The sequence below is a fragment of the Rissa tridactyla genome, chromosome 8 (genome assembly GCF_028500815.1).
Source record: "Rissa tridactyla isolate bRisTri1 chromosome 8, bRisTri1.patW.cur.20221130, whole genome shotgun sequence".
Lineage (NCBI taxonomy): Eukaryota > Metazoa > Chordata > Aves > Charadriiformes > Laridae > Rissa > Rissa tridactyla.
This window is the reverse complement of record NC_071473.1, coordinates 53222962-53249562: the sequence shown is the minus strand read 5'-3', so window position 1 is coordinate 53249562 and position 26601 is coordinate 53222962. Positions and strand designations below refer to the sequence as shown.

The 26601-nt window shown below is 45.6% G+C and overlaps 1 protein-coding gene across 1 annotated transcript in view; it reads right to left on the bottom strand.

Moving 5' to 3' along the window:
* Nucleotides 1-6187: 6187 nt before the first annotated feature.
* Nucleotides 6188-26601, bottom strand: part of ROR1 (receptor tyrosine kinase like orphan receptor 1) — a 174539-nt gene continuing 154125 nt past the window's right edge. The window contains exons 5-9 of the mRNA XM_054212436.1: nt 20814-20941; nt 19272-19589; nt 17759-18004; nt 13033-13244; nt 6188-9202 (exon numbers count right to left, since the gene is read on the bottom strand). Coding sequence (XP_054068411.1) covers nt 7778-9202; nt 13033-13244; nt 17759-18004; nt 19272-19589; nt 20814-20941 — 2329 coding nt within the window. The 3' untranslated portion in view covers nt 6188-7777. The remainder of the gene's footprint in view (nt 9203-13032; nt 13245-17758; nt 18005-19271; nt 19590-20813; nt 20942-26601) is intronic.

The window sequence follows — 26601 nt, the reverse complement described above, 5'->3', positions numbered from 1 at the left end:
GCGCGGCAGCGCACGCCTCGGCAGAGCCCAACGAAGCCCATCTCCGGGATCCGTCGCGTACAGCCCTCCTCAGGAGATCCCCTGCCCCGAGCAGCGCTTTGGGCTGGCTGGAAGAAGTCCTAAACGCGATGTCTGGCATTAGGAAGCCACTCACCTTTTTCTGCCTCTTTTGGCCTTAAAATGTGTGTGAAGGCAGGTGAGCTCGCATTAAAGGGTGGTTTTTTTCCAAGGGTGTGATGTTTTGCTCGTTCTCCCCACTGCCCTGGCCACCTGGGCCCTCATCTGGCCGGCAGCTGAGAGCCAGGATCCCAACCCAAGCAACTTGTGTCCCGGTGTGAGCGACACAGGACTAACTTCTCTTCTAATGCCTGGGAAAACTGCACTTTTGGAAGACTTTAGTGTCTGAATTTGTGGAAATATTTACTTTATAGTTTCAAGGTCTCAGTGTTTTCGAGCTCACCAGGTGTGGGGATGAGGAAAAGAGAGACCCGGGCACTTGACCCAAGCTGCCAACAGGATTATTTCGTACCATGAATGTCAATTTCAATATAAATTAGAAAGTTTGCTGAGGACTGGGATTGGGATTTGATTGGTATTGGGATCAATGCTGGTTTTTTAGTGTTATTAATGTTAATTATCTAGTCTTATTCTATTAAATCTGTTTATATTCCAACCCTCAGGTTTCCTTGTTTTTTTTCCACGATTCCCCTTCCCAGGTGGTGAGGGGTCATCGACTGAGAGAATAATTGTCTAAATGACTATAAATTGTTATGGGTTTCTCAAACAGCCTGGCACTGCTCCTTCCGGAGGGACCCGGCCATTACAGACGCCACCATGGAGGCACCGCCTCTGCCTTCCACGGCCCGGGATCGACTCAAATAAGCTCGCCTGTGTTTACGCTGAGGGTGACCACAAATAGAGGTTATCCTAACCCCTGTTAGATACTGTTTCAAAATATTATTGGATTTTTTTTAAACTATGGAAACACCTACCAAAAACATTTGGGTGTGTGTAGATGCATGTACCCGCGTATCTAAACAAACATACGCACGTTGCACTCCATGCACCAGTTGTGGTTTCAAAACTCATGTGCTTCTTATGAATCTCAGATATTTCTGCTTTGTTTTCAATTCCTCAGATGAGCAAAAAAGGAACCCAACGTCTTACTCATCCAGGCTATAGGTTGCAGCATTGGAAAATGTTCCTTTGTGTCTTAAGGTCAAAACTCATTAACCACCAGTTGCTGCTCCCCTCTGCAGGAGCAGATAAACCACAGGCTTTAGGGTACAAATCAGAAAATTAAGCAAGTACCAGGTTCCCAGTTCAAAACAGCTAGACACCATTCCAAAATGTGTTGCGCTGTTAAATGGAAAATAGAGGACACCACAGATGCTTCTAATAATTCCAGTTTCAAGTCAATTTTCCCTCCTTTGTCTTAAAGAGCTTTTGATGTGTAGTCACAATATTGTCTCTCTCTCTGTTTTTAATAATTTTATATTACCTCAGCAATATAACTGTCCTGAAATATACTGAACTTTAATCTCTGAGAGATCAAACAGGAAGAAATATGATGGGATAGAGAGTGACTGACTCGGGGGCAATATTCTCTCCTCCTATAAAAGATAGCCCACAGCAAGATAAAAATTGCTTCTCAGATTCCATGAACGTCACATCTTTGAGAGAGGCTTTCAGGCCCACGGAGAGAGCAGACGTGGGGCCACAAAAAAACATCGCCATTGAAGACGCAGCCAAAAGAAAGCATCCTCTCACAGAACTCGAGGATGTGGTTTGGGTGACTACATGCTTTAAGATCGGTCCCGGCACCCTCAGACCTCCTCGGTGTAGCCATGCTCTGCAAGTCTAACAGCTGAGCAGCGTTTGGCTACTGTCTTCGCTGGAATAAATGTGCTGGCGCTGTCTCAAGCAAAAGAAATATCTGGTGCAAAGGTGCAAGGTTACATACCACAAAGACACGGCGATATCTAGGGAGGGGAACTGAGGAATCGGTATGCAGATCTTACGGACACAAAGGAGGTGCTTGTTCAAATCGCAGCTAGTGCTTCCTCTCCAGAAGACGTTTGTTCACCATCCGCTTAACCCAGTTTCCTCGTTTTTCCACTGAGGTTCTCCAGCAGAACCAGCGGTGGTGAAATTCAGCTTAGCGTGGCCGCTCATTCCATTCCCTGACCACAGCACGATGATGAATTCATATTCTAAAGAAATACTGGTTTAAATATTGTAACATACAATAAAGATGCTGTAATGTTTTTCTGGCAAATAAAAAATTGACCTTTTTTTTTGGTTTACTGCAGTCCTCTGGAACAAAAGTCAGTTTTCGAACAAAATTGTTCTTTTGAACCAATGTGTTAACGTGTCTTTTTTTCGCTGGCTTGGGAACCTGCTTTATAACACGCGCTGTGCAGGCATCAGAACCGGTTGTGAACTTGTGCTGCGAGATCAAATTCCTCACAGGTACAGACTGAAGGTTCAGGGTTTCATCAAGCTCATTAAAACTCCTAAGGACTCTCCAGAAGGCAGAAAGCCTGATTCAGGCACCGCTAAAATCACCGCAAAGACTCCTGTGGCGTTCGGTGTGTTTTATTGCAAGCCATAAGGAACAATGAGAAGATTATTATTTTTTTTTGTGAAAAAAAAAAAAATCCCTCTCTACCTGCAGCTCTATCATGTTTAAAATTTCTAATGCATTTATGTAATTTATAACCTGTTATTGTATCTTATGCTTGCATGGGGAAGGTGGATGATAAAGTGATAGCTACCTTAGCCCGTTGGTGTACCTAACAGGTAGTGTGACATGGTGTGCAAGGATGGAGCGTGGCTTAGCCCATCATTCCCAGTGTCTCCCGAAAGGCTGGGCTGGCTGCGCAGGTCCTCTCTTCAGCCTTTAGCCTCTGCCTTGACCAAACAGAAGAAAACAGGTATCCTTTGGTCAAACAACTCCACTTCGTGAGGAGGCAAAGACAACACTCAGACACGCTGAAAAAGGAATCCTGCCAAAGAGCCAAATACCTCCTGACAAACGCAGTAACTAGAGCCAGGAGATGTTGAAGGTACTCGTTCCATAGAATTGGGTCCACAGGGAACAGCACATGTTTGTACTTGAGTTTTTGTATCGCCTGCCTTACCGTCGGGAGTGTTTTGAGTTAGGTGGACATTTTAAAGTTCTCCTGGTGACTGTAGGTTACAGAACAGTATTGGAACAAGAAGCAAATGTAATAGAGTATTTCCAAGCCTGCGACCTTCTTGGATATCCTTATCCATGCAAAGCAAACCATAGAATCCTTTCTGACAATTTCTCATGCTCTGGATAAACATATTCTGGTATTTCTGAGTTTTCCAGCCCACATTTCTGCACAAGGAGTTCTCTGCTTTACCTTCTGCTTTCAATCCAGAGAATGCAGAAACTCACTATAATCACTCCTTTGCGGAACAAAGGATACAAATCTCCATTGCAGACTCTGCATTTTGGTCTTTAAATCAGCAAATATTTATTCTCTTTTACAGAAATATAAACCAACCTGGAGGGAATGAGATTCTCCAGATTGAAGGCTTACTAAACAGTGTGTATTCAGTTTTATTTCCAAACCTCTAGAGCTTCTCAATCCGTTACTGCACTTACAACAGCCTTGGCTGTCCTATCTCTTCGAAGGGAGAAGGGATGATGATTCTAGCACATCGCATTAGGAATCTGGAGAATTCCCTCTTCCTTCGTTTGCCACGAAAATGGCTTTCATCTGTATGTCTGCATTCCCACCTGAGGAGTAATTCCTTAATTTCTGGCAACATTTATTTTCCACATTATCTAATTGGGTTTTAGAAGATTTTTTTTTTTTCCCCCTCTAATCTCTCCCTGATGAGTTCCTGCCTCTCTGCATTAGCATTTGTTCCCCACGCATCGGTTGTGAGCCAGACTCTGATTTCAGCCTCACAGTTCACAAACTTCACCCGCTGCGAGAGGCAGCGAAGGGCAGGAAGAGGTCTTTGCAAGGGTTTTCAGGTGTATTGTTCAGTGCTGCTTTACATCTGTGAGTCTAAAAATATTTTAACCGTAAGAACCCAGCTTACTTTGAAATAAAGGAAAAACCCTGAACCAAGCGGTGAGTGCGCTCGCGCTGCAGCTCCTGCTTTTTCAACATAACACGAAGCGTGTGAGGGACTATTTTATGACTCCCATTGCTGCTCCGTGAAGTATTAGGTTACTGCTTTCCTATCAGGGTGGTTACAGCCAAGTAGGCAAATTCACAGCTAAGCTTACCTGCGTACGACAGCAGTGCCATGGGAGCCAAGTGTACTGATGTGAGGGTGGTTTGACTGGAGTGGGGCTCACGCTTCTCTTTACGGAATTGAACGGAACTATGGCACGATGCCCAGCATGTTCCCATTTGACCCGACGGGACACACACCACTTGCCATCCCAACTGGCAGAGCCCGTCTGTCCAGACGTCTCGTGAGCTGCTCCCAGTGCTGCCTTTTCCAGCCTGTGCAGATGAAAAGCCTCCTGGAGATGCTTCCGCTTGCTTCACACATTCACTCAGTGAAGGCTGTCGCTTGACCGTGATGAGCAAATACTTTGAAATCATTCATCATGGTATCTCAATATCTTTTTCAGCCATGGTTTTGCACAGATGTCTGTGTGTCAACTATCACAGAATCACAGAATCTTCATGGTTGGAAAGGACCCTTAAAATCATTGAGTCCAACCAAACAACCTACAATCTCTGCCATGAGAGCATGCCCTGAAGTGCCACATCCAGACGTTTCTTAAACACCTCTAGGGATGGTGGCTCAACCCCCTCCCTGGGCAGGCTGTTCCAGGGCCTGACCACTCTTTCAGTAAAGTCATTCCTCCTAATATCTAACCTAAACCTCCCCTGCCGCAGCTTCAGCCCATTTCCTCTGGTCCTGTCATTCTTCACCTGGGAGAAGAGGCCAACCCCCACCTCTCTACACCCTCCTTTCAGTTTCAACTACGGCAAAAAGATTTTTATTTCTCCATTGACTTCATTTACAGCACGTTCTTTACTGAAGATTTTGCCATAACAGCATAACCTAAGGACCACAGACTTGTTTGCCTGCATATAGTTTCTTCTGTTTCTGAAACCGGATACTTATGAGGTGGCAGACTGCCTTTAAACCGGCACTGTTGAAATTTCAAGCCCTTAATGGCACAAGCTAAGAAATCCCATGGGAAAAATGGGGGGGGGAGGCGAAGGCTTCTTCCTCCTCAGTGCGTTTGATGCTTAAGATGCAAAAGAATCGTTTGCACTGATGCACGCACTCAAAAAAGTATGCAGGAGTAGATGAGAGAAAAGATGGATCAAGGACAACACCACAGCTGCTGGCTGTTGAACAAGATGCCAAGCGAGCACGGCAAAGCTGTTTATACGTGTGAAGTGAGGAAGAGCAATTCCCTCGCCTCTGGTTACGGTAATAGCGAGGGATCAGGGAAAAACATCTCATCCGTTCCTGTAAAACACCTCTGCTCAAAAGTAATTTTTTAGCATTCGAGTCTGGTAACCTGACACAAATATAGAAGTTAATAAGATGTAATCATTGTCTGCATCTTCAGTCAAAACTAAATTTTACCTAACATGTAACATGTTTTCATTACTGACCCAGATGTAAATTCAATCCAGATGGAAGCTGACATTTCAGGCTCATAAAGTACCTCAGAATTCACAAAAATCCTTACTATATAATTACTGATTGTTCTTAATCTGCAAGTAGAGGCCTGCGCGCTGGTGAGGAAGCCTGGCAGCTCCGGATGCTGCAGGAGCACAAGGTACCGCGAAAGCTCAGACGATGGAGCAGGACACGGAACTTTCAGCGAGGGGCAGAAAGGGCGACGCTGGCCCTCGGTGCGGGGCTGAGCGGCACCGATGCGATCTCAGCCAAGGCTGCATCCTCGTTCTCCCGGGGCAGTTATGGCATCCCGCTTCTTTGGTGTGCCCTGCAAATATTTGCACAGTCAAATATTCACGTAAGCCTCTGCACGTTACCCCTCAGTAATCTGCCTGCAAATATTATTCGCAAACCTCTCATGGCCCATTCGAGCGAGCATGTCAGCAGGCTCCCTACTCCGAGTCAGCAGATTTTAGCTCTCTTAAATCCGAAACTTTTCAAATATCTTACACCAAGATGGAGGAAATGCCGATATGTTTATGTTAAAACAATGTTTTAATAAACAGCAGCATAAAATAATCAGTGTTTAATATCATCTCTGGCATGTGAAATACAAAAATGCACATATCTTAATTATAAAATAGCCTTTGTTATTACATTTTCATGCTTGCCTAATTGAAATGCCCATAATTAATAAATCAATCATCAAGTAATACAGTGATTAAACGCATGCAGTGAAAACAAAGAAAAATATTTGTATAAGGTAGTGGCTGAATATCACCATAATATATTTCAAGAACATCTACATCAGGTTAAAAATAAAAAGAAACAGACCAAGATATAAAATGCAGAGATGTATTTTCACTTCTGCTGTACAAAACATCATCACACTTTTGTGCAAAAAGATAAAAATAAAGTCATATTATACAACATTGTCAACCGAGCAAAAGATTGTTTTCGTTCCGTGTACAATAAAAATACTATTCAGTACAAAAAAGAGTCTGTGAAAAACTGTCACGTACACAGCACTTTTGTAACGCATTAAAGTGGTTTCAAATGAAAAATCTAGATTGCTTATACCTGAATGAATTTTTAGTAATTATACAAATGCCTTATTTCTAAGTTGAAAGTTAACACTAATTCACATTATTAGAATTGATAGACAAAATTGCTATCAATGGATTTGCTGCCTGATGGAATGTGAATTTCCCTTTCTTCGGGGCTACTGGAGTCATAGTCACTGAAATTACACATTGATCTGAAACAATAAATATTCCTGGGAAAACTGATTGTCACATATAAAATTGCAGTTTGGAGCCTTTCCATTAAACAGTTGCATAGCAACAAAAGGATATAAAATTTCTGCTTTAACTACTAGATTATGAAATGTTATCTTTGAGTAAGTCGATTCAGGTTCTGAACTTAAAACACTTTAATCTCATTTCCTTTAAGGCAATTTCTTAGAACTCCAGCCATCTTTAGCAGCCAATGGCAGATGATTTTTGTAGCCTGCAAGTTGGTAACTCAAGCTATTGGGCTGTCATATAAATGACTTTTTTTGGGGTCTGAATCTGGACTCAGATTCCCAACGTAACGAAAGATCAAAATCCTACCTGAAGTAATTTATTCCGCTCTCAGATCACATATTTGAAACATAATCCTTGACTGCAAAATTTACAAATATTTTTACTAGCTATTGGAACTGAAATTGCACAACCAGTAGGATCTCCGAATATTTGCATCTCCTAAAAAAAGAGACAAATATTAAAATATGTTTTCAGTATAAAAAAGTTTCTGTGATTTAAACCACATCAGAGGTTTAAAAAGCTGTGAAAAAGCGTATGAGAAAATGTTTTTATTTAAAAAAAAAAAAAAAATCCCCCTTCCCGGTTTTGAATTGTCGGTGGCGCTTAAAGAAACGACGCGTCCGTTGACGAAGCTGAGTATTCATACCACAACGATCTTTGTCTAGTTGAGCCTGCCCATCCTGTTAAGCAGTTAAACTTCACAGAAGATACTTGCTGCAATGTCTGTTAAACAACCAGAAGAATTTTTAATAAAATATTTGAATATAAATCTTTGCTACGACTTTCTAGTTTGTATCGTAAATAGTTATATTTACAAAGGCCTCGCTTATTTACAATTCAGCTGAAATCATAGATTCGTTCGGTCCATGGATGCTGGAGTCTCCTAATAGGGAAGACTGCTTTGAGTCAATTTTGTACGGTTTTTGAGTTTTATTTCCAAAAACTGTAATACCGATGCCCCCCGGATGACTAGGAATTGACATATGAGATAGCAAAGGAATATTTGCTTCCTGGTTGGATCCCGAAGACGGCAAACTAGTGACGTGACCTGTGCTAGTCGATCCACTGGCGCTGCTGGGAGAACGACTCTTCGGTGGAGGACAGTGCTGGATCACCCTGGGTGGACCTTGCGGCTGGTAGTGGGCGGCTGGGAAAGCAGCGTATCCTGGTGGAATCGGATACCCATTGATGGGGATGTACCGCTGGTTTTGAGGTATTGGTGGTCCGATGAACCCGGCGATCTGGCCTTGGGGTATACCTTGTGCTGGAAACATGTAGTTGGGGTACCTGGGGTTACTGAGATTACTGACCGGACTTGCGCTGAGGGAAGTCGTTTGAGTGGTGGCATTCCCACCAGAGGGGGTAGTAGAACTAGTGTGACTTGACAGACCCTCCCATGAGCGCAGCCTGGCATGGATTTCTTTAAATCGTGGCCTCCGGGATGGCAGATCGTGCCAGCACTCTGTCATCAGGCTATACATTCTGGGAGGACAGTCTTCAGAGCACGGCAGCAGTTGTCTTTTCCTGATCATCTCTATGACTTCTTGATTACTAAATCCATAATAGGGTTGAAGTCCAAAGCTGAATATTTCCCATAAAACAACACCAAATGACCAAATATCTGAATCGGAAGAGAACTTGCCATACATAATTGCCTCCGGTGGCATCCAGCGGATTGGCAAGAGAGACTTGTTTTGAACTCTGTAATAATCTGCCGAGTAGATTTCTCTCGAGAGTCCAAGGTCTGAAATTTTCACATGAAGTTGTTCTCCAATTAAAATGTTACGAGCTGCGAGATCTTTATGGACAAAAAAATGACTTGATAAGTACTCCATCCCTGCTGCAATCTGGACTGCAATATGCAGGAAATCCCCATGGTCCAGGCTGGATTTTACAGTCCCATCCTCATCGCTGCTGCACCCAACGTCTGAATGCGGCGAGCGCATGATGAGAAACTCGTGGAGGTCTCCTTGGTTCATGTACTCGAAGAGCATGCAGACAGGTTGTTCCTGGGTCACAACACCTAAGAGGCAAACGATGTTAGGGTGATGGAGCTCGGCCATGAGAGACGCTTCTTGCTGGAACTCTGCCCACTGCTGGGGGTTGTTAAAGTCTTTCAGCGTCTTGATAGCAACGAGCTGAGCGTGGTCCATGCCTGGAAGGTAGAGATGTCCCTTGTAGATCTTGCCGAAAGCACATTCACCCAGTTCTTCCATGAAACGAACAGCAGACAGAGGCAACTCCTTAGCCTTACTCTGTTATAAAAAAGGACAGCAAAAACGTGTCAGAAAAATAGGCGTGAAAACATATTTTTAAGAAAAAGTCCCTTTCGCACAGGATGTCTGACAGCCAAGCAGATGGACGCAGGAGCTCCCGGGCCACGTACCGTTTTGGCAATGATCTGCTCAGCCCCGCGAGGCGTGGGCACTGCTGCGATGGAACCGGCACCAGGCCAGGTACAGCCTGAGCGACACGAGCAACCCAACATCGGCAACTCGGGGCTGGGTGCCCCCTAATCTCTGTGCACCCTGCTCCAGAACTAACTTTAGAATTACTTTTTACCTGCTCCACAAGATCAGATACAAGTAGTAAATATTAGACCTAAATATATGCAGGAACCATCAGCATTTCAGCAAGGGCATTTAGATATTTGGGCTTGGGCATTTATATACCTAAAATTGAATAATTTCAGGAATTGAGGCAATTCACGCACTTTAAGTCAGTACACACTGAAGCGTTTTCTGGGCCAGAAAACTGGTTTTTTTTAAACTATGTCCTTTTAGCCAGTTCTTCCTCGACTTTGCTGTTAACCCTTCAATGTACAGTACAGACTATTTCTGCTCACGCTTGACTCAACGTTCGGTCCTGAAACATGTAGCACAGAGTCAGACGGAAAAATGAGACAGTTGTCGAAGAAGAAAGGCAAACTTTTTAAAAACTCTTCTTATTCTTGCATATTCACTCATAGGCCGTAAAGAAGTTGTATTATTTTCAGACATTAACTTGCACCTGTGCTTGTACCACCTACACCCAAACCCACTCCTTCAGGGTCCTCAGTATAGCCATAGGTAGTAATTTAAAGCTAACGAGTTTGGGATCTATGTTTTGTGAACTAGTGTACACATTAGCATTTGCATTCCTGAAATAATGTAACGGCAGCTTTATGGTGGCAATATAGGAAAAGAACTGACATTCTAGGAAATGATTTTAAAAATGACATATTAGAATGAATGAATGCTAATCGTATTGACCCCTTACAACTTTTAGAGAAAGACCACAATAACAATAACAATAATAATAATAATAATAATAACAACAACAATAATGATGCCATTTAAGCAGGCAGCCAGTAGACTGTACGGTGATGGCAGGAAATTAGCTATATTGTTGAGGAACAGATGGTTTATATTATACAAATCCTTTAGGCTAAAACTTGTTTAGGTCTGGCATATTGTAAATTATATTTTAGTAATGAAAGTGAAATGACCTCTGTCTGACCTGGGGCTGGGTTTGTCTGTTTGAACCAACATAGTGGAAAACTATGAAAGAAAATGAAGTCATAAAGTTTTGGCAGGAAGGGCTCATTTCAAGTTAAGCGGTTATAAATCTGCTTAGTTTTTGTTTGACAAGTATTTGTCATACATGGGTGTACAAAATGTAAAGAAGTGTAAAATACAGATGAGGCAGCACGCCAAAGTAAACGGAGTACAAAGGGAGAGCAGCGAGAGTGAAGCCCACCGCCTCTATCTCTGTATCGGCTCCTTCCATTAGGTGAATGACGAGGTCAGCTTAGTTTATTGTATTTTTTGCAAGCAATTAAAATCCCCTAAAACTGAAACAGGCTTTTGGATGAAACGCCAATGTTTTTATTTGGACGAGCAAACACACGTCTACCTCAGCCGGAGCTTGAGGCCGGAGCGTGTTTTTACCCAAAGCTGACATTAATACTGGATACAGTATTTAAAAATAGGATTCTACTTCCTTTCTTTTACAATTTTGTTTGAAAGGCAATCAAAACATTTGAGACAGGGCGAGCTGGGTTTCCAAGTGGGAAAATACAGAATTAGCATAAATAAGACGGAAAGCTTTTTGCAGCAGATGACTTTGAACATAAAAAGAAAACAGTGAGGTCTATATTTGCAAACATTTCTGGGCAAGTTGCTTTCCTGTGCTGTGCGCGTAAGGTGGCAGTGGAAACTGTGACCTCATTAAAACGATGCTGATGTTCCCGTTATCTTAAGTTTAGCCCGGATTGTACCCCAAATATCTAGTAGAACGGGGACCAAGAAACAAATCCAAATTTAACAAAATATTCCATGGAGGTTGGATGCAAGATGTAGTTTTGACACTTAATTAAATACTTTTTGTACTGTTACCAACATTTTGATATACAGCTATTCTAAGCTTTACAGGAAAGTTGAAAGTAAGAACTTCAAGGGAAAATCAAGATAAATTCACTGGGCCAGCGTGCGTGGGACTGAGGAGTTAAAATATAACAACAGACCAATCTCTGACAGGCCCCCCCAGACAGACACCCCGCACAACAGTCCTGCTGGCACCACGGCACCAGCACCCAGTGCCTGCAACACTATGTAAAACAGGAATTCTCATGTTAGCGTTACGCCCTGTCGAAACATCTCTGTATGCAGTTCGTATTGCTAACGGGCGAAAGCAGCACCGCATTTTCCTGCAGAGCCACACGGTGGGTTTACTTTTATCGCTGACTTAAAAGGAGTCTCCTGCTCTTTCGGTGAGCTGGTGCGGAGCTGGAATTTTCCTCCTTCTGTGTCTGTGTCTGTGTCTGATGGCGGCTCCATAGATCCCGAAAGAGGACCTGGTACCTGGGCGGCACAGCTCCATCCATCCCTGCACTCCCTGTGTCTCAGGGGATACAGCGACTTCAGTTATTTTCTCTAGGCTGCCACAGTTAACTCTTTATAACCCAATTCTATCAACTTGACATTTGAGATCAAGCAGTAGCGGTATCCCACAGCTGCTTTATTGAACTTAAGAAGAAAACTACTCCAGGGTTTATTCAGAGATGGAGAACACAGCTCCTCAAGTACAAGCGTGAGCTTTCCTGATGCTGAGGAAAGGATGCTCTGCTGAAAGGATACCTACGGCAGCAATATTTGAAGGTTAGAGGTCACATTGCTGCAACCCAACACAATCCGAATTTGGATTCATTTTGCTATGTCATCTTCGAACAAAAATAACAGCTTACCCAAAGGCACGCCTGACTGTTTCACATACCACGGTCTACACACTTTCTATTCTAATTACTTGTAGGTATCGATTTTCACTCTGAAATGCTTCAAAAGAACAATCTCCATCAAGTTGTTGAAGAGAATTGGCATGGTGTAAAAAAACAGGCAAATACTCTTTTCCAGGGCATTATTCTGCCCGTAGGCGGCAGGAGGCAGTTACAGCCCTGAGGTGGCTGATCCACGCAGGTCTGCAAACCGGCTGCCCTGCCAGTAAACACGGAGCTCAAGGTTAATCACGCTTAAATCTTAAATGGTTTTAAAAAACGCTCATGAAGCTGGGACCACAGCGAAGCAAAGCAATAGCAGCAACAAGAGGCGCTGTGCATCAGCTGCGCTGGCCAGAACTGCAGGCTCTGCTTCGGTAATTTCTCTTTTTAACGGAGAGAATGGGTGGGCCTGAAAAAGCGCGGAACAAATCTTTCCAAAGCGATTTCAGCTGAGTGAAAGATGACACAGGACTACAGCAGACCCGTGAAACATACTCTCTCGAGAAAATGCTGAATCACGTCTTTATCTGCACTGCTTTCTGACTTAAATGAGGCAATTTAGAGATGCTTCAGTAAGGGGTTGCTTGCTTTATTACAAAAAACCTCCAGCTCCTATTTATCCAGATACACAGACACACAGGAATTACCGCCACAGACACGTCCAGCCCACTTGCTATGCTGCTGGTAAGAGTCCTTACAAAAATTACAGCTAAAGGCACCAACAGAAACTGCAAGTTCAAATCAGTTTAATATTTCAGGGCTGAGTTGATCAAAGCATTTCACTCCCTGCCTTTAGAAAGAGCAAATGTGGCAGCAGAAGCGAGGAATTACCTTTGGTTTGTAGGCGTTGAGCATTGACATCTCCACATTTTGTCCTCTTACGTGCTTAGGCTGCCTTTGAACGGGAGGGGAGGAAGACTTCTGATTGTTGCGACAGATGCAGATGAAGAAGAAGAGCAAGGCTATGGCCAGGGGAATAGTAACGCTTGGCACCAGGATATACAGGATTTCCATTTTATTCTTTTCCTTGGAATCCTTATAATCTGGTTCAGAAAAACAAACAAACAACAAAACAACGAATGAAGTATCCCACAGAGTCAAATACCTCCCTGGGTCAACTAGAAGTGTTAAGAGAAATAAAACATCCAGGTAATACTACCGCAAACCACCTCGGATGATGTTTTATTTCCTTAAAATTAACAGAGCAATTAACTTTGCTGAGTACCATTTCTATAAGAAGACAGAACGGCCAGGAGCAGTCTCCCTGCAGCAGGTCAGTTCAAACCTGGTCCTGGCCCTGAAACGGCTGAACCCTGCGAGGTGGCTCTTGCAGGGGGTGAAATGAAGTAACGGAGCAATGCAGCTCCACAGCAAGGTTAATTTGTAAACCAGCTTATGGAAGAAAGGCTCTGATGGGATTATGGACTCCTTATTTTAATACGTACGTTAGGTTTTGGTGCCATAGTTTCCTTATTCCAACAGAAAAGTGAGGAGCCACTAAAAAGGATAGTTTTATCCCTTATTTATTTCCAGCCTCCTGTTCTCAACGTCTCCTAGCATTGGCCAAAGCATTTGTGTGGCCACCCAGGGCACTGGAACAAACAACATGTGCAGCTGACAACTTATTTTCTAGTTAGTTTTAGGTGCAGGAGCAGGACTCTAGAGCCGAAGAAACGGAGAACAACTGGGAAACGGGAGGCAATGCATGGAAATGGAAAGAAATAGAGAGAATAGTCCTGGGTTTTATCCCAGGAAGTCAGGAAAGGAGTCCAAAAAGTCTGAACGTAGACAAAAGCTGTAGCATAATCTTAAAAAAATCTTACATCCTGAGGACTTGGTCTTCATAGGATTAAGGGGCTGATGGGAAAACCCATCCCTCTACCAACTACACACTACTAGCGTGTCATCCGCGCAGGGCGGCAAATGCTGGCCCAAAGGACACAGCAACAAGAGCTGAAAGGAAAGCCAGAGTGTGGATAACAAAGAAGGATCCGGAAGAGGTTGGGAAGCTGGTTTATTTAACATAGCTGCAACATTTGCTGCCTCTGCATGCAGCTAGGGAGCGAGTGATTAATTTTAGAAAGATGAAACCCTCTTCTACCAGTGCCCAGCAAGGGACAGCCGGGCCATCGGATGCTCAGCTCCCTCCAGCTGGCTCTGGTGACACAGGGCACGTTGCTTAGCAGAACTTTAAAGATCACCTTGAGCTGCAGGACTGGTGGCCGTAGCCTGGTTGTTTCCGAGGGAGACGGTAAATGTCTGCGGCAGCACCAGGCTTAGCAGATTCTGGCAGAACGGGGAATGTTTTATTATTCCTACAGGGTCATTTCAGTTTGTTTGTCTGTGTTTTCCAGGCTGGATTTGTAGAAGTGCTTAGCGGCCCACACAGATATCTTTTATGCAGTTGATTATACATGAACTTGATCTGAAGCTTGGGTTGGACTCAAATTGTGACAGAGGCAAAGTTCAAATGGTTCTGGATGTCACTTCGCATAACCCCCTCTCCTCTTACAGGCTCGCGCTGTCCCGCTCCCCCCACGCTCCTTTTTGACCATTCTTTTTAGATCAAGTTGTGCCATCTGGTTTTTAATTGAGAGGAGAGGTAGCGCAAGTATTTCTCCGGGCTTTGAGAAACAAGAGAGGACCGAAGCTCGGTGTCGGTACAGTCTCCCTGTGCCCAGCAGAAGGGCGGTGTGTGCCCTCCCCCTGTCCTCAGCGAACGTCCAGCTCTACAGCCTGCACCCACCCCGGGTTCCCTTCATGAGCTGCTGCCCTCTTTGCACGGACACACAATCCCGGCCTTTTGCCTCCCCTTCAAAACCTTCTTATGTTCATCTTTGCTAAGCTTCATGCTCGAATTACTCCATGTTTCACATCTTCCTATATTCGGGTCGGCAAACTTTTATGAAACGGATCTATTGCAGCTTGTGAGACAAGTGAAAGACACAGTTGAAGAGAGAAAAAGAAAGCACCAGCACGAGGCAGAGGGAGACCTGGGCACCAGTTCATCACCTGAGCTATTCCAGTCAAAGGGAATTATTATTCTTATTAAGTAGCAGCCCCTGCCGTGAAGCATCATTAGGTTAACAGGTTTCTTGGGAGCCACCCTAATTAAATCCATTTTCCATCTAGGCATGTCCTGGTGAGGCAGAATGCACAATACTTATTAAAATGTGCCTGAAGTGGCTCTTTCAGCCAGTGCAAAACCAGCAGAATGCCAGACCCACATGGTATTTTGGTTTTAATATGCAGATTAGCATTTAACACTTAAATTACTACTCACCTGATACAGCTCTATTTGTCTGTATTTAGAATAATAACGCCATATAAGCCGGCTGTACAGCGAGTACCATTTAAGGCAGTGGTGAGGGGTAATTAAAACCCTTGTCGGGAATTCTTCAAACCAGCCAACCTATCTCATTTATTATCTAGTAAAACGTTCAAATCAGAGACTTTTGCAACACGTCCAAAAGCGTCCTGCTTTCAGCTGTTTCAGATCAAAAGACTGAGCCAGTCGTGGGATCTCAGAGCCCATCTAGAGGGGCCCTGGCAAGCAGCCCCCCACCCTCCATCAACTCCTAATTACCCAATTATCCCAAAGTTGTGTAAAACACAAAATGCACATGGCCAAAAGGTTGTGCAGTGGGGTACAGAAAGCTCAGCAGCATCGCTGGAGCTGGTGGACATGCAGAGACCCCTGAGCTTGCCCAAACGCCCGCGGGCTGAGCCACGTCTCCTCACCCGGAGCAGCCCAGGCACCTGCAGCTCCCGGGGTGGAGAGCCAAGAGCCAAGAGCCAACAGTACACGAAGGGGAGTCCTGCTGACTGCAACTTAGGTCCCAATTTTTGTGCTGAAGGGCTGAAAAAGATCTTCAGAACAGTTTATATACACTGAACGATTCCTGTGTACTGCATCCAGTCCTGGGCTCCCCAGTTTAAGAAAGTCAAGGAACTACTGGAGAGAGTCCAGCGGAGGCTACAGAGATGATCGAGGGACTGAGCACCTCTCTGCTGAGGAAAGGCTGAGCCCTGGGGCTGTTCCGCTGGAGAAGAGCAGGATGAGAGGGGACCTCATCGATGCTCAGCGAGAGCTAAAGGGCGGGGGGCAAGAGGATGGGGCCAGGCTCTTCTCAGCGGTGCCCGGGGACAGGACAAGGGGCAACGGGCACAAACTGGAACACGGGAAATTCCATCTGAACATGAGGAAAAACTTCTTTACTTTGAGGGTGGCAGAGCACTGGACCAGGTTGTGGAGTCTCCTTCTCTGGAGATATTCCAAACCCGCCTGGACGCGTTCCTGTGCCACCTGCTCTGGGTGACCCTGCTCTGGCAGGGGGTTGGACTGGAGAATCTCCAGAGGGCCCTTCCAACCCCCACCGTTCTGTGATTCTGTGCAGTCAGAGTCTATCACTGGGCCTAATTAACAAGAAAAATAACTGAAGTTAAATGCACTGAAATAATAGCAAAAGAGATAGAGGACTCTACAAAGCATGCATGAATGTCAGAGAGGGTTTGAGATGCACATGATACAGCCCAGACTGTCTGCCTTTCCCCTGATCCACTCTTTCAGTAAGAACATAATTTAGATCCCATTTTGGCATCGATTCCCATCTTTCCATTAATTGAAACAGACTTTGGAGCAGGCTCAGAACATGTCTCGCTGCAGGAATGTTCATAACCATAACCAGAAATAATTTAATTTGGTGCTGGCTATCGAACAGTAACATCAAAAGGTATCTCCTTTCCAAGGGGAAAGGTAATGTTACTGTGACAACTCGTAGGCAACGTGAAATTTTGCGTGAAACTTTGTACTGTGAATTTCCAGACCATTTCTGGGTACGTTTCTGGAATGTCCATGTCAATAGCTGTATTTTTTTCTTGGCACGCTATCAATATTGTTATTTCTAAACGCAGATAAAACAACTAGGAACCATTTGTTCAGGTCTTCCATCCACGCCCCCTGGGTCTCAGAAAAGCGGAATAAAATGAGAGCTGAAACTCCATTTTTGTTCATTTTGCAAAACCAAAACGCAGCCAGGGCAGCTCTGTAAACACAAACTTAAAATATAGCTAAGAGGACCTGGCACAATCGTCTCTATTTTTCAAACAAGGCCCGAGCTCTGTTAAGCTAGGTTTGCATTAATTAAAATGGCTCTTAATAAACCAAGCGAAACGGAGAACAGTTTTACAACCACTCTGTGGATCAGCGGCACCGGCGCAGCTTCTGCGATCCCATTTAATTTGGGACTAAGGAGTCGTATCGATCCAGGAAAGCCTGGGACGCTGCGGCTTCACCACCTTCTGGCCAGCGCTCAGGTATTCCCCTGGAAAATATTTTCATGCCCCCACTTTGCCAGCTGGGTGGGAAGTAAGTGCTGGAAGGTCTCCTCGGGGAGAGGGGAACGGACGCTGCGGCTTTAGCTGCAAACGCTGCAGTTCGCCTTTTTACTGCTCTCTCCTCAGGGACTCAAAAAAGACACTTTGTGCACAGCTCCCCCGTTTCGCAGGACGGCGGTATGGACGTGGCAACATGAAACATAAAAAAGGGGGTAATTACCACATGCCGGGACGTCACAAAGCTCAGACTTAAAGTTCTCATCTAAAGTGAAGCACCACGGGGCGTCCTTCTGGTTCCCGGGGTTGCGGCAGTAGGAGTGGCCGCCGTTGAGCTCGGGGTACCTGATGGCGGTGAAGGTGTGGGTGTGGGGGTACTGCGAGTTCCAGGGCTGGCACTGCCGCCCCGACCGCGTCACGCTCACCGTCCCCCGGTAATCCACTCCCGTGCTGTTGTAGCATTTGTGATCTGAAAATAAATGAAGCAAAAGAATAAAATAAAATGGAAAATAAAGCAAAATAAAATATAAACCAAAAATATAATAAAATATAAAAATTAAAATAAAATATAAAACAATAAAATAAAAGACAAAATAATAAAAGTAAAATAATAATAAAAATATAAATAAAATAAAATAAAATAAAATAAAATAAAATAAAATAAAATAAATAAAAATGGGTTGCCCAGAGAAGCTGTGGCTGCCCCATCCCTGGAGGGGTTCAAGGCCAGGTTGGACGGGGCTTGGAGCAACCTGGGCTGGTGGGAGGTGTCCCTGCCCAGGGCAGGGGGTGCCACTGGGTGGGCTTTAACATCCCTTCCAACCAGAACCATTCTGTGATTCTACGATTCTATAAAATAAAATAAAACATCCAAAGCAGCAGCAGGTGGCGGCCAGGCAGACAGCTGCGGCACCCCGGGAGCCTGCGCCGCCGGCATCGCCCAGCCCCAGCGCAGCGCTGCTGGCCCGGGGCCGGGAATCCCAGTTTGGGAGCACGGGCTCCCAATTTGCTGCGGCTGTAAGGCAGGGCCTGCTTTGCATTCACATTCCTGGGAGGATTTAAAGCTTATGCTTCTGTAATGAAAACAGCTTATGCCAAGCGTTTTTAATATAAGATACACAAAAGAAGTAAAAACTACAGTGGGAACCTGAATTGCGGCCATTATTTTCATACGAAGGTGGAGAATTTGTGGGAGCCACGTTTTATATTTGACTATTCAGATGTGTAAGGGTTGTGAGGAGGCTGCAGCCCAGCCTGATCAAAGAGCGAGCTCAGCCGATGCCGAAAATTAGGCTGTATGAGGCAGGGACAGCACGGCCCCGGCCCCGATACACGTTGCTCCTGAGAAGGACCCCTACACCGCACCCAGGGCCTTGATGGAGCTCGTGGGGCTGCTGCGGGAGGACACGGGAGGCGGAAGCTACCGATGATCCTCAGCATTCAAATGCTTACACTGTCATTGTTTCAAACGTCATATTAATTAGAAATGACCTGGAACCAATAAACAGCGTTTAGCGTGAGCCCGCAGGTGGCTGAAGAAATGGCTGAAAAATTATTTCTGTGTTTCTACCTGCTCCGGAGTAGGTGAGAAGGGCGGGAGCGGGGTGGTTCCAAAGCACGGCGTCTGCGAGCTTTGCGAGCCCAGCACTAGCCCCAGCTCTGATGCACAAGCCCTTACAGCCAACCTTTTCACAGCGGTATTTTTTTGCACGGAGAAACAGGCAATTTTCACTTACTTTTATTTATGGGATCTGCCATTGGAATCCCAATCCGGATACAGTTGACAGCTTCGGGGCTATCTGGCTGGGGAAGATCTTCGCAGTTGGGCAGCTTTAATCTCATCAGAATCATGGGATTAGATCTCGCAAAAATATACTCTGTCTGACACAGGACATTTTCCAGAATTTCACACTCATCGCGGCACAAGTCTCGTGGCTTGGGAGCCGCGGAAGTCTCATCGCAGTAGGGAAAGGCATAATGGCACAGCGAAGGAATAGCAAACTGGGAGCATTTATCCGACAAATGGCTGGAAGTGCCAATCATGGTGAAGGCAGCTGTAAAATATACAAAAGGATTTTACTTAACCCGGAGGGAATTTTATTCCTGTGCTCTTGGCTTCCCAGTGTAACCCTGACTTCCCATTGCGACTATCCTGTTCAGACGTTCAGGTGATGAACGTGCCTTCCAGAAATACAGAGCGCTAATTACATTAAAAGTTATTAACGACGCCGATTTTGCTGACAGAGAAAATACATCTGGTTTTCAACACGGGATTAATGTTAAGTATGCTACCAAAACCCCAAACCTAAATATACTTTTTTTCCCCAAAAACAATTTATAATGGTTTGCAAAGTCATATAACATTTGGATGCCTTTTACCCAACAGGTAAAACCCAAAGTCCCTGCAGGACGAGGGTACCACTACCTTCGTGGAAGGTGACAGCTTTGATAATATTCCAAACGACTTTTCAAATAAAAAAATTGACATAAGACTGTGAACTGTTGTCTGCATAGAGACCATCGGCCTTTCCTGTGAGCGATGCAAAAGTCTTTTTCGCAATGCTGACAGCATTTACAAAGCGAAGGAAGAACACTCTAGGGGGAAGAGAGATTTGATATATTCTGACAGCAAGAGAAATTCTGAATACAGACGATATTACTGGCTAGGATCTGGCTGAGATTAATGAATATAAAACCCCAGAGAAGTATAATGATATTTATGAGGCCCCAGCTTGAATTCCCCACCCCCAGCAGCACAGCATCTCCCACAAAACCAATGAAAAACAGTTCTTTACTAAATCTAAAGGGAAAACATGACCTTTATTTACACATATATTATCTTATTCTGGGAAAGGTGCAGCCTCCTCCAGTACCTACAGCTCTCCAAAACGATCTCAACCACCTAATCATCAATTAAGTCTGGTCTCCCTTCACTTTTCAAATCTGCTTGGGCAACAGCAGCACAGGGCAGCCTGGCTTTGAGCCGCACCCAGAAGCTGGAGATACACAACCCCTTCTCCTCGGAAAATCATAGTTTAGTTTCCTCTGGGGGAGCGGGATCAGCAGAGAGACGGGGGCCGCTCAGCCCCTCACTGCTGGGAGGATGCCCTCCACGGACACCGCACAACACAGGAGTCCCAGGGGAGCTTTGTGGTGGGGAGCTCACAGCAAGAGAGGATAAAGAGGAAATAAAAACATCGCTGCAGTTTATAAAACTCTGGCAGCTTTTTGGGAAAAGACAGCTTCGTGGGAAAGAAGCAAGCGCATTTTTTACCCACCTGTAATCTGGTTTTCTATTTCACCTTGCATATGCAAAGACTCCATATAAATGGTGCGATTCCCGATAAATCGTGCACACGCAATCCCCCTGTAGGGCTGGCAAAACCCATCCTCTTCATACTCGTCCCTGAAATCAATCATAAGCACAAAAGGGTGAAACATTTCACATGCGACTTTGCAACAAAACGTCACTACGGGGAGCTGGCACCCGTATTATCCGAGGCCGAAGCGAGGGGCTCACGGGGTTTGTCTCACACTCGGCGATTTGTTCTGGGGGGGGTCACCCAGCGCAGGAGCCCCCGGTGCCGCCTTCCCCTCCATTAAGAGCCTGTGATAAGGGATTCCATGGCCTTTAGGTAGCGCAGGGGGCACGGCACAGGCTTTGTGCCCGGGCTGATTCTAACCTTAAAGGATTCCCACACCGCGGCAGGTAGTTTTCACTATCTCACGAACGACCCCGAAGTGAATATAAGGATAATATCAATATAGTCAACAAGATCTTGAATATTTTTTCTTTTTAAAAAAACTGCCTGGTAAAAACAGTTGGTGGCATTTCAGGTGAGACAGAACACGCATGAACGTTATATGAAATTAATGATTTTTGCATGAGGGGGAGGGCTATATTCAGGAATATACCCAGCCTCAATTAGAAGAGAAAACATAAACTGCCCGGGGAAAAATAAAAAAAAGGATAAAAAGGATTTATGTTTATTTAAAGCGGCTAACATGCTGTTTTCTCTTTCTGATCCAAACTCGTACTTCATATTGATAAACATAGCGGGAAGAGTCATGCTAGCAGAGACAGAATTTAAAACGTATATAGAAAATCAAACCACTCCCAGCACTGATACCCTTGAAATGGGAAATGTTTCTTCAATCCTCCATGAGTGTGGTAACAGTTATTGCTAAAACAGAACCCAAGCTAAGACGGGAGTTAAACAGACAGATTTCTTTCATTAGGTGCTTTGTTTTATGCAATATAGGAGACATTTAATACATAAATCCAGATGTGAAATTATTTGCCAATATTCTTCAAACAAAGCAAAGAAAGGAAATTACTAAACCTCTGAAGACCAGACCAGTCACTGCTTATTTTGAACAGATAACCAACAGCCAAGTGCTGGCACACAGCAGATAGTTTTATGGATGTTTTGAGGAGGGGTTTGCATACGTGAGCACTGAAACGTGCACCCAGCTCCATGAATCAGCTCTTTTACTTTCTCGCTTTGAGAAGCCAGTTGGAGATATTTGGGACGCTTTTGATGGAAAGCCAGACACCTCGGCTCTGCTGAGGCCCCGGCAAAGGGAGACGCCTAATGAAAATTTGCTGATAATTTCTTTGTTATTCATGCCGGTACCCACCCAAGACAGCTACTATATGGCCCTCAAATTAGGAAAAGTGATATTGGAATATCCCTAAGTATGACCACAGCTCAGTAGGCAACGGGTTACTTTCTTTGTGTTCTTTTTTTTTTTTTTTCAGAATTCATCTTCTCCCAGACGCCAAAAGCCTAACAGTGGAATCAGACTATGCCTTAATAGGGAAAAAATCGGAGCTTTTTTAATCAACTCTGCCATTAAGTTTAACAAAAGACACTTTCATCCCCTCCTGAAGACCTTGGCTGTGAGAGCTTGGAAATGCAAATTACATTTAGGCTCTTTGAAGTCACCCACCCATTGTGTGCATGGCTTAGAGCGCGCGGCCAGCCTGCGCCCGGCTCCCCAGCGCCCTGTCACAGCGGCCAGCGCCAGCTAATGGGATTAGCGGGAAGAAGCGCTAGGATCGCCTTCCAGGACAGCCCGAACATCTCCCAGCACTCCTCCGCTACCAGCTCCAGAGCACCGTCCCAGGATTCAAGCAGCGTTGTTTTCCAGTTCACAGGGGGAAGCTAGACACCATGAATTAACTGCGGTAATTTATGACTGTGAAGACAGGGGGGTGGGAAAGAGGGATGGTAGAGATGGAAACCTCCTTCCACAGACATCTCACATCAATTGAGAAATCAACGGGAAGGGCTCCAGGCTTCGTTGGATGATGGTCCCAAGATGTTCCCAAGAACACGGAAAATTGGATTGCAAAAGCACAACCCTTAAACTGCCAATTAAACTCTTCATTAACTACAGTGATAGTAGGCTCAGATGCCTCAGATAATGGATGGTATTCAGCCCAAAGATACTCCGAGATGTAAACAGAGACACACAACCACATCCATGTGTTTCTGCACGGAGTCAGCTCTGGCAAAAATATTTTTACTCTGTTGGTTCATGAAGAGCAGACAAAACAGCTGAGACAAAAAACCACAGTAGCTACTGCAGGCTCTGGAGGTCAATTCTCCATTTTCTAATCACTAGATCCCCCAACAGGGACAGGATGTACTGGTGAGCCCCTGGCCCAGGTTGCCCAGAGAAGCTGTGGCTGCCCCATCCCTGGAGGGGTTCAAGGCCAGGTTGGACGGGGCTTGGAGCAACCTGGGCTGGTGGGAGGTGTCCCTGCCCAGGGCAGGGGGTGCCACTGGGTGGCCTTTAAGGTCCCTTCCAGCCCAAACCATTCTGTGAGTCTATGATAATTTATTATTAATTTATTATTTATTATGGTATTTAACTCAGGGACTAAACCTAACAGCAGCTGCTCTTGAAGGCGATCAAGCATTGCAATTTAAGCACACAACTAGATAGAGAAGACAATACCAGGAGGAATGGGATTAACATATCAACAAAGCAAACTCACCTTGCTCTGAGGCTCACCTTTGAACTAAAGAAGATTTAACTGCAATAGCTGCACGCAGCAAGGACTTCTGGTGAGCAGGGACACCAGTTTACCTGGATGGAAATGCCCCGAGGAGCAGGATTTTGGAGATAATCTCACAAGGTGAAGATTAAAGAGGAGAATCTGGACCCCACCACCTCTGCCCCTGGGGCTGCATGCCAGCCTTGAATCCACAGAGAGAAAACAGGAGCTTAGTACCTCAAATGGAGCAGGCACTACTTTGAATTGTTTGGAAATCAGTTCTATAATAGGGCAGAAGGATAAATCAAATGAAAGGAACAGGAGCATCAGAGTATGACAGAAGGATGCCTGAGACAGGAGAGGACATGGTCCCCTGGTCTCCGCTCCCAGAGCTGCTCTGCTGGGTGACAAAGAAGGGAAGTACCGGGCTGTGAGGTTCATCTCTTGCTCCTGACAGCTCTCAGGAGCTCCAAATAGCAGCTCCCACAATAGGAGTCCTGATCATAGGCTGGTAACACATCATTATGCTGAAGTTATTGGCACATGCTCGTCAATGAACAAGTGGCCACATCTCACTCCCTGGCTCCGTTTCTCGGAGCCGTTCAGGTCATATGGAATCCCCTCTTGCCTCTGCATCTCTTTGTGATGTCTCTTCCCTCCCTCACTCCTGCAGCTCAGGATGGAAATGTTTATATCTAGTATTTAGGGCCTCCCTGGGCATCCCTTTGGTCCTTGATGGGCAACCCAAGTGTACCCAGCCATACCCAGGGCAGCCCTGGAGACAAATCTGCTGCCACTGCTCTGCTAGGTGGACACTGTCCAAGTCACTGCTCCCCACAACCCTGTGTTTTTGGGGGGCAGCCGCCAGCTCATCATCTAAGACCATTTCCCACTGAACAGATCGCTGCTGAGGCTGAACACACTCTGCCCGCCAGACGTTTCATCCGAAACCAGAGCCGCAGCCTGACGCGGAGCCCACAATAGCACGCAGAGCTCCTACACGGCTTGAACACATTCCCCACCTCCCGCTGCCAACTGGCAGCCGCTTCGGTGGCTGGCTGTAAAACGCAGGGATCACTTTCCTGGGATGAAGGCTGAGATCGCCCTTTCCTTTTAGGCAGCGTACGTTTTGCATACCTCACGTGCTTTCTGTAAGCGAATCACAGCATCGCTCCTCAAATGTGTATCTACTTCATGGTCCTCATCCGATTCTACCCACAGCAGAAGGATGTGTCCCTTTGGCTCAAACAGGAGGTAAATTAGGCCTGATTCAGCAATTAATGTGTTAAAATTTACGGACAAGCTTAAATCCTAATGAAATGGAAGTCAGCCTAAGCCCTAGGCATTGCTGATTGGGGACGGACTTAATCACTTGTGCAAATTCTGCGCTGAGCTGGAGAGGTGAGCTGTCGGCAGGTGAAAACCGTGGATGGCAGCTGCAGGAGCAACTTCAGTGATGATCACAGGGCAGCTCATCACAGCTCGGGGGCTGGGTACTGACCCCCCCCCAACTCCCACTTCTTCCCCTCCCTGCACCCCGCAAAGCCCCGGCCACCGTTCCGTGAAGACTACAGAAGAAAAAGGAAAGTGCTGGATTTTAATGACCGACAGTTGATACAGCACTGCAGTGTTTTAGGATTATTTTTTTTCAGATTTGGTTTCCACTCTGTTTTCTGTTTGGGTCTTTGAATGCTTTGAGCCTTGATGTTTATCTTGGCGCTTGCCCACTACTTTTAGATCCCGCTGCAGTTTCCCCTGCGACAATACTTCTGGCTTCACGTACTAATAGTACCACAGATTAAATTTACGCTATGCTCAGGTGTCTTTAAGTATCTGATTGCACAAGGTTTACAGAAGACCAAGTAAGAGCTTTGAAGTGTCCACACCAATTCAGGAAGGTAATCTGACCTAACCTAGAGCCTGCACCAACATGGGACGCGTTGGATCTTCATGCCGCTCAGACCTGACCAGCGTTTTTCTTTCTACGGGTTACAGAGGCTGCATTAAAGATCAGCACCGTAATAAGGTATTTCATGTCTTTCTGGGCACACCTGAATATAAGTGCCTGTACGAGTAAAAGGACCCTGTCCTTCACATATAGTTTAAGATGGCAAAGGTCTCAACAAGGGTCACCCAAATGGAGCCAGGAGAGACCGAGTCAGCACACACAAAAATTTGCAAACAACTGACAGAGAATTCACCGGCACCGCTTGGGTTCATTTCCCCCTCTTTAATTTTCTTTTGTTTTGTGCTAGCAATATTTACATCTGTCAACCCTGGGTCACCAGCAGCTTTTCACATACCGAAACGGTAACAAAATAATAAACCAGCCCTAAACCAGGGAACGGCCGGTGCAAGTTCATGCTTCTCCTCCTTCCCTTTGCGTCGTGCTCAGCCCCTCCCCATGGCCTTCTCGGCGGTACCCCAGTGCTCAGCCAGACCCCGCTCTTCTCCCTGGGACATTCTCGTGCACCCCACCTGAATTTGGCATATTGAAGACGTAAACACGAAAGCAAAAGCATGTCGACGGCTCCACCCGCAAAGGTCTCGCGCTGAACGCAAAAGCACATTCAGAAAAGGCTGAGCGGTTTGAGACTGGGCCTCAAACCATCCATCCACCAAACACCATCCATCGCCGCGTCTGCGGCACTGCCGCACCCCCGCGCTGTCGAGAGGCAGGGGTGCTTTGTAGCCACGCTGGAGGTGTTCCTCCCGGTAAAGGTTACCCCGTTACTGATGTCTGCCGCTTCCCGCGCGCCACTAACTCCCTGCCCCTTTTCCAGGCGAAGGCAGGATCAGCAGAGGCAGCAGGACCGAGCATCGCAGGCGCTGCCGAGACAGCCACCGCCGAGACAGCCACGCGTTACTAGGAGCTCCCCAGGGGGCTGTTTCTTACGGGAGATTCAGTAATGTCTGAAAAGGTAAAAGGAAAGGAAGGGAGGACTGAAATCTCTGCCTTTGCAGTGGGATCCCAGAGGAGGGAGGTAGGTGGGCTGTATCAGGAGAGATCTCTTTATCTCACCTGCTCACGGCCTGACGGCTCCAGGGAATGGAAAGGC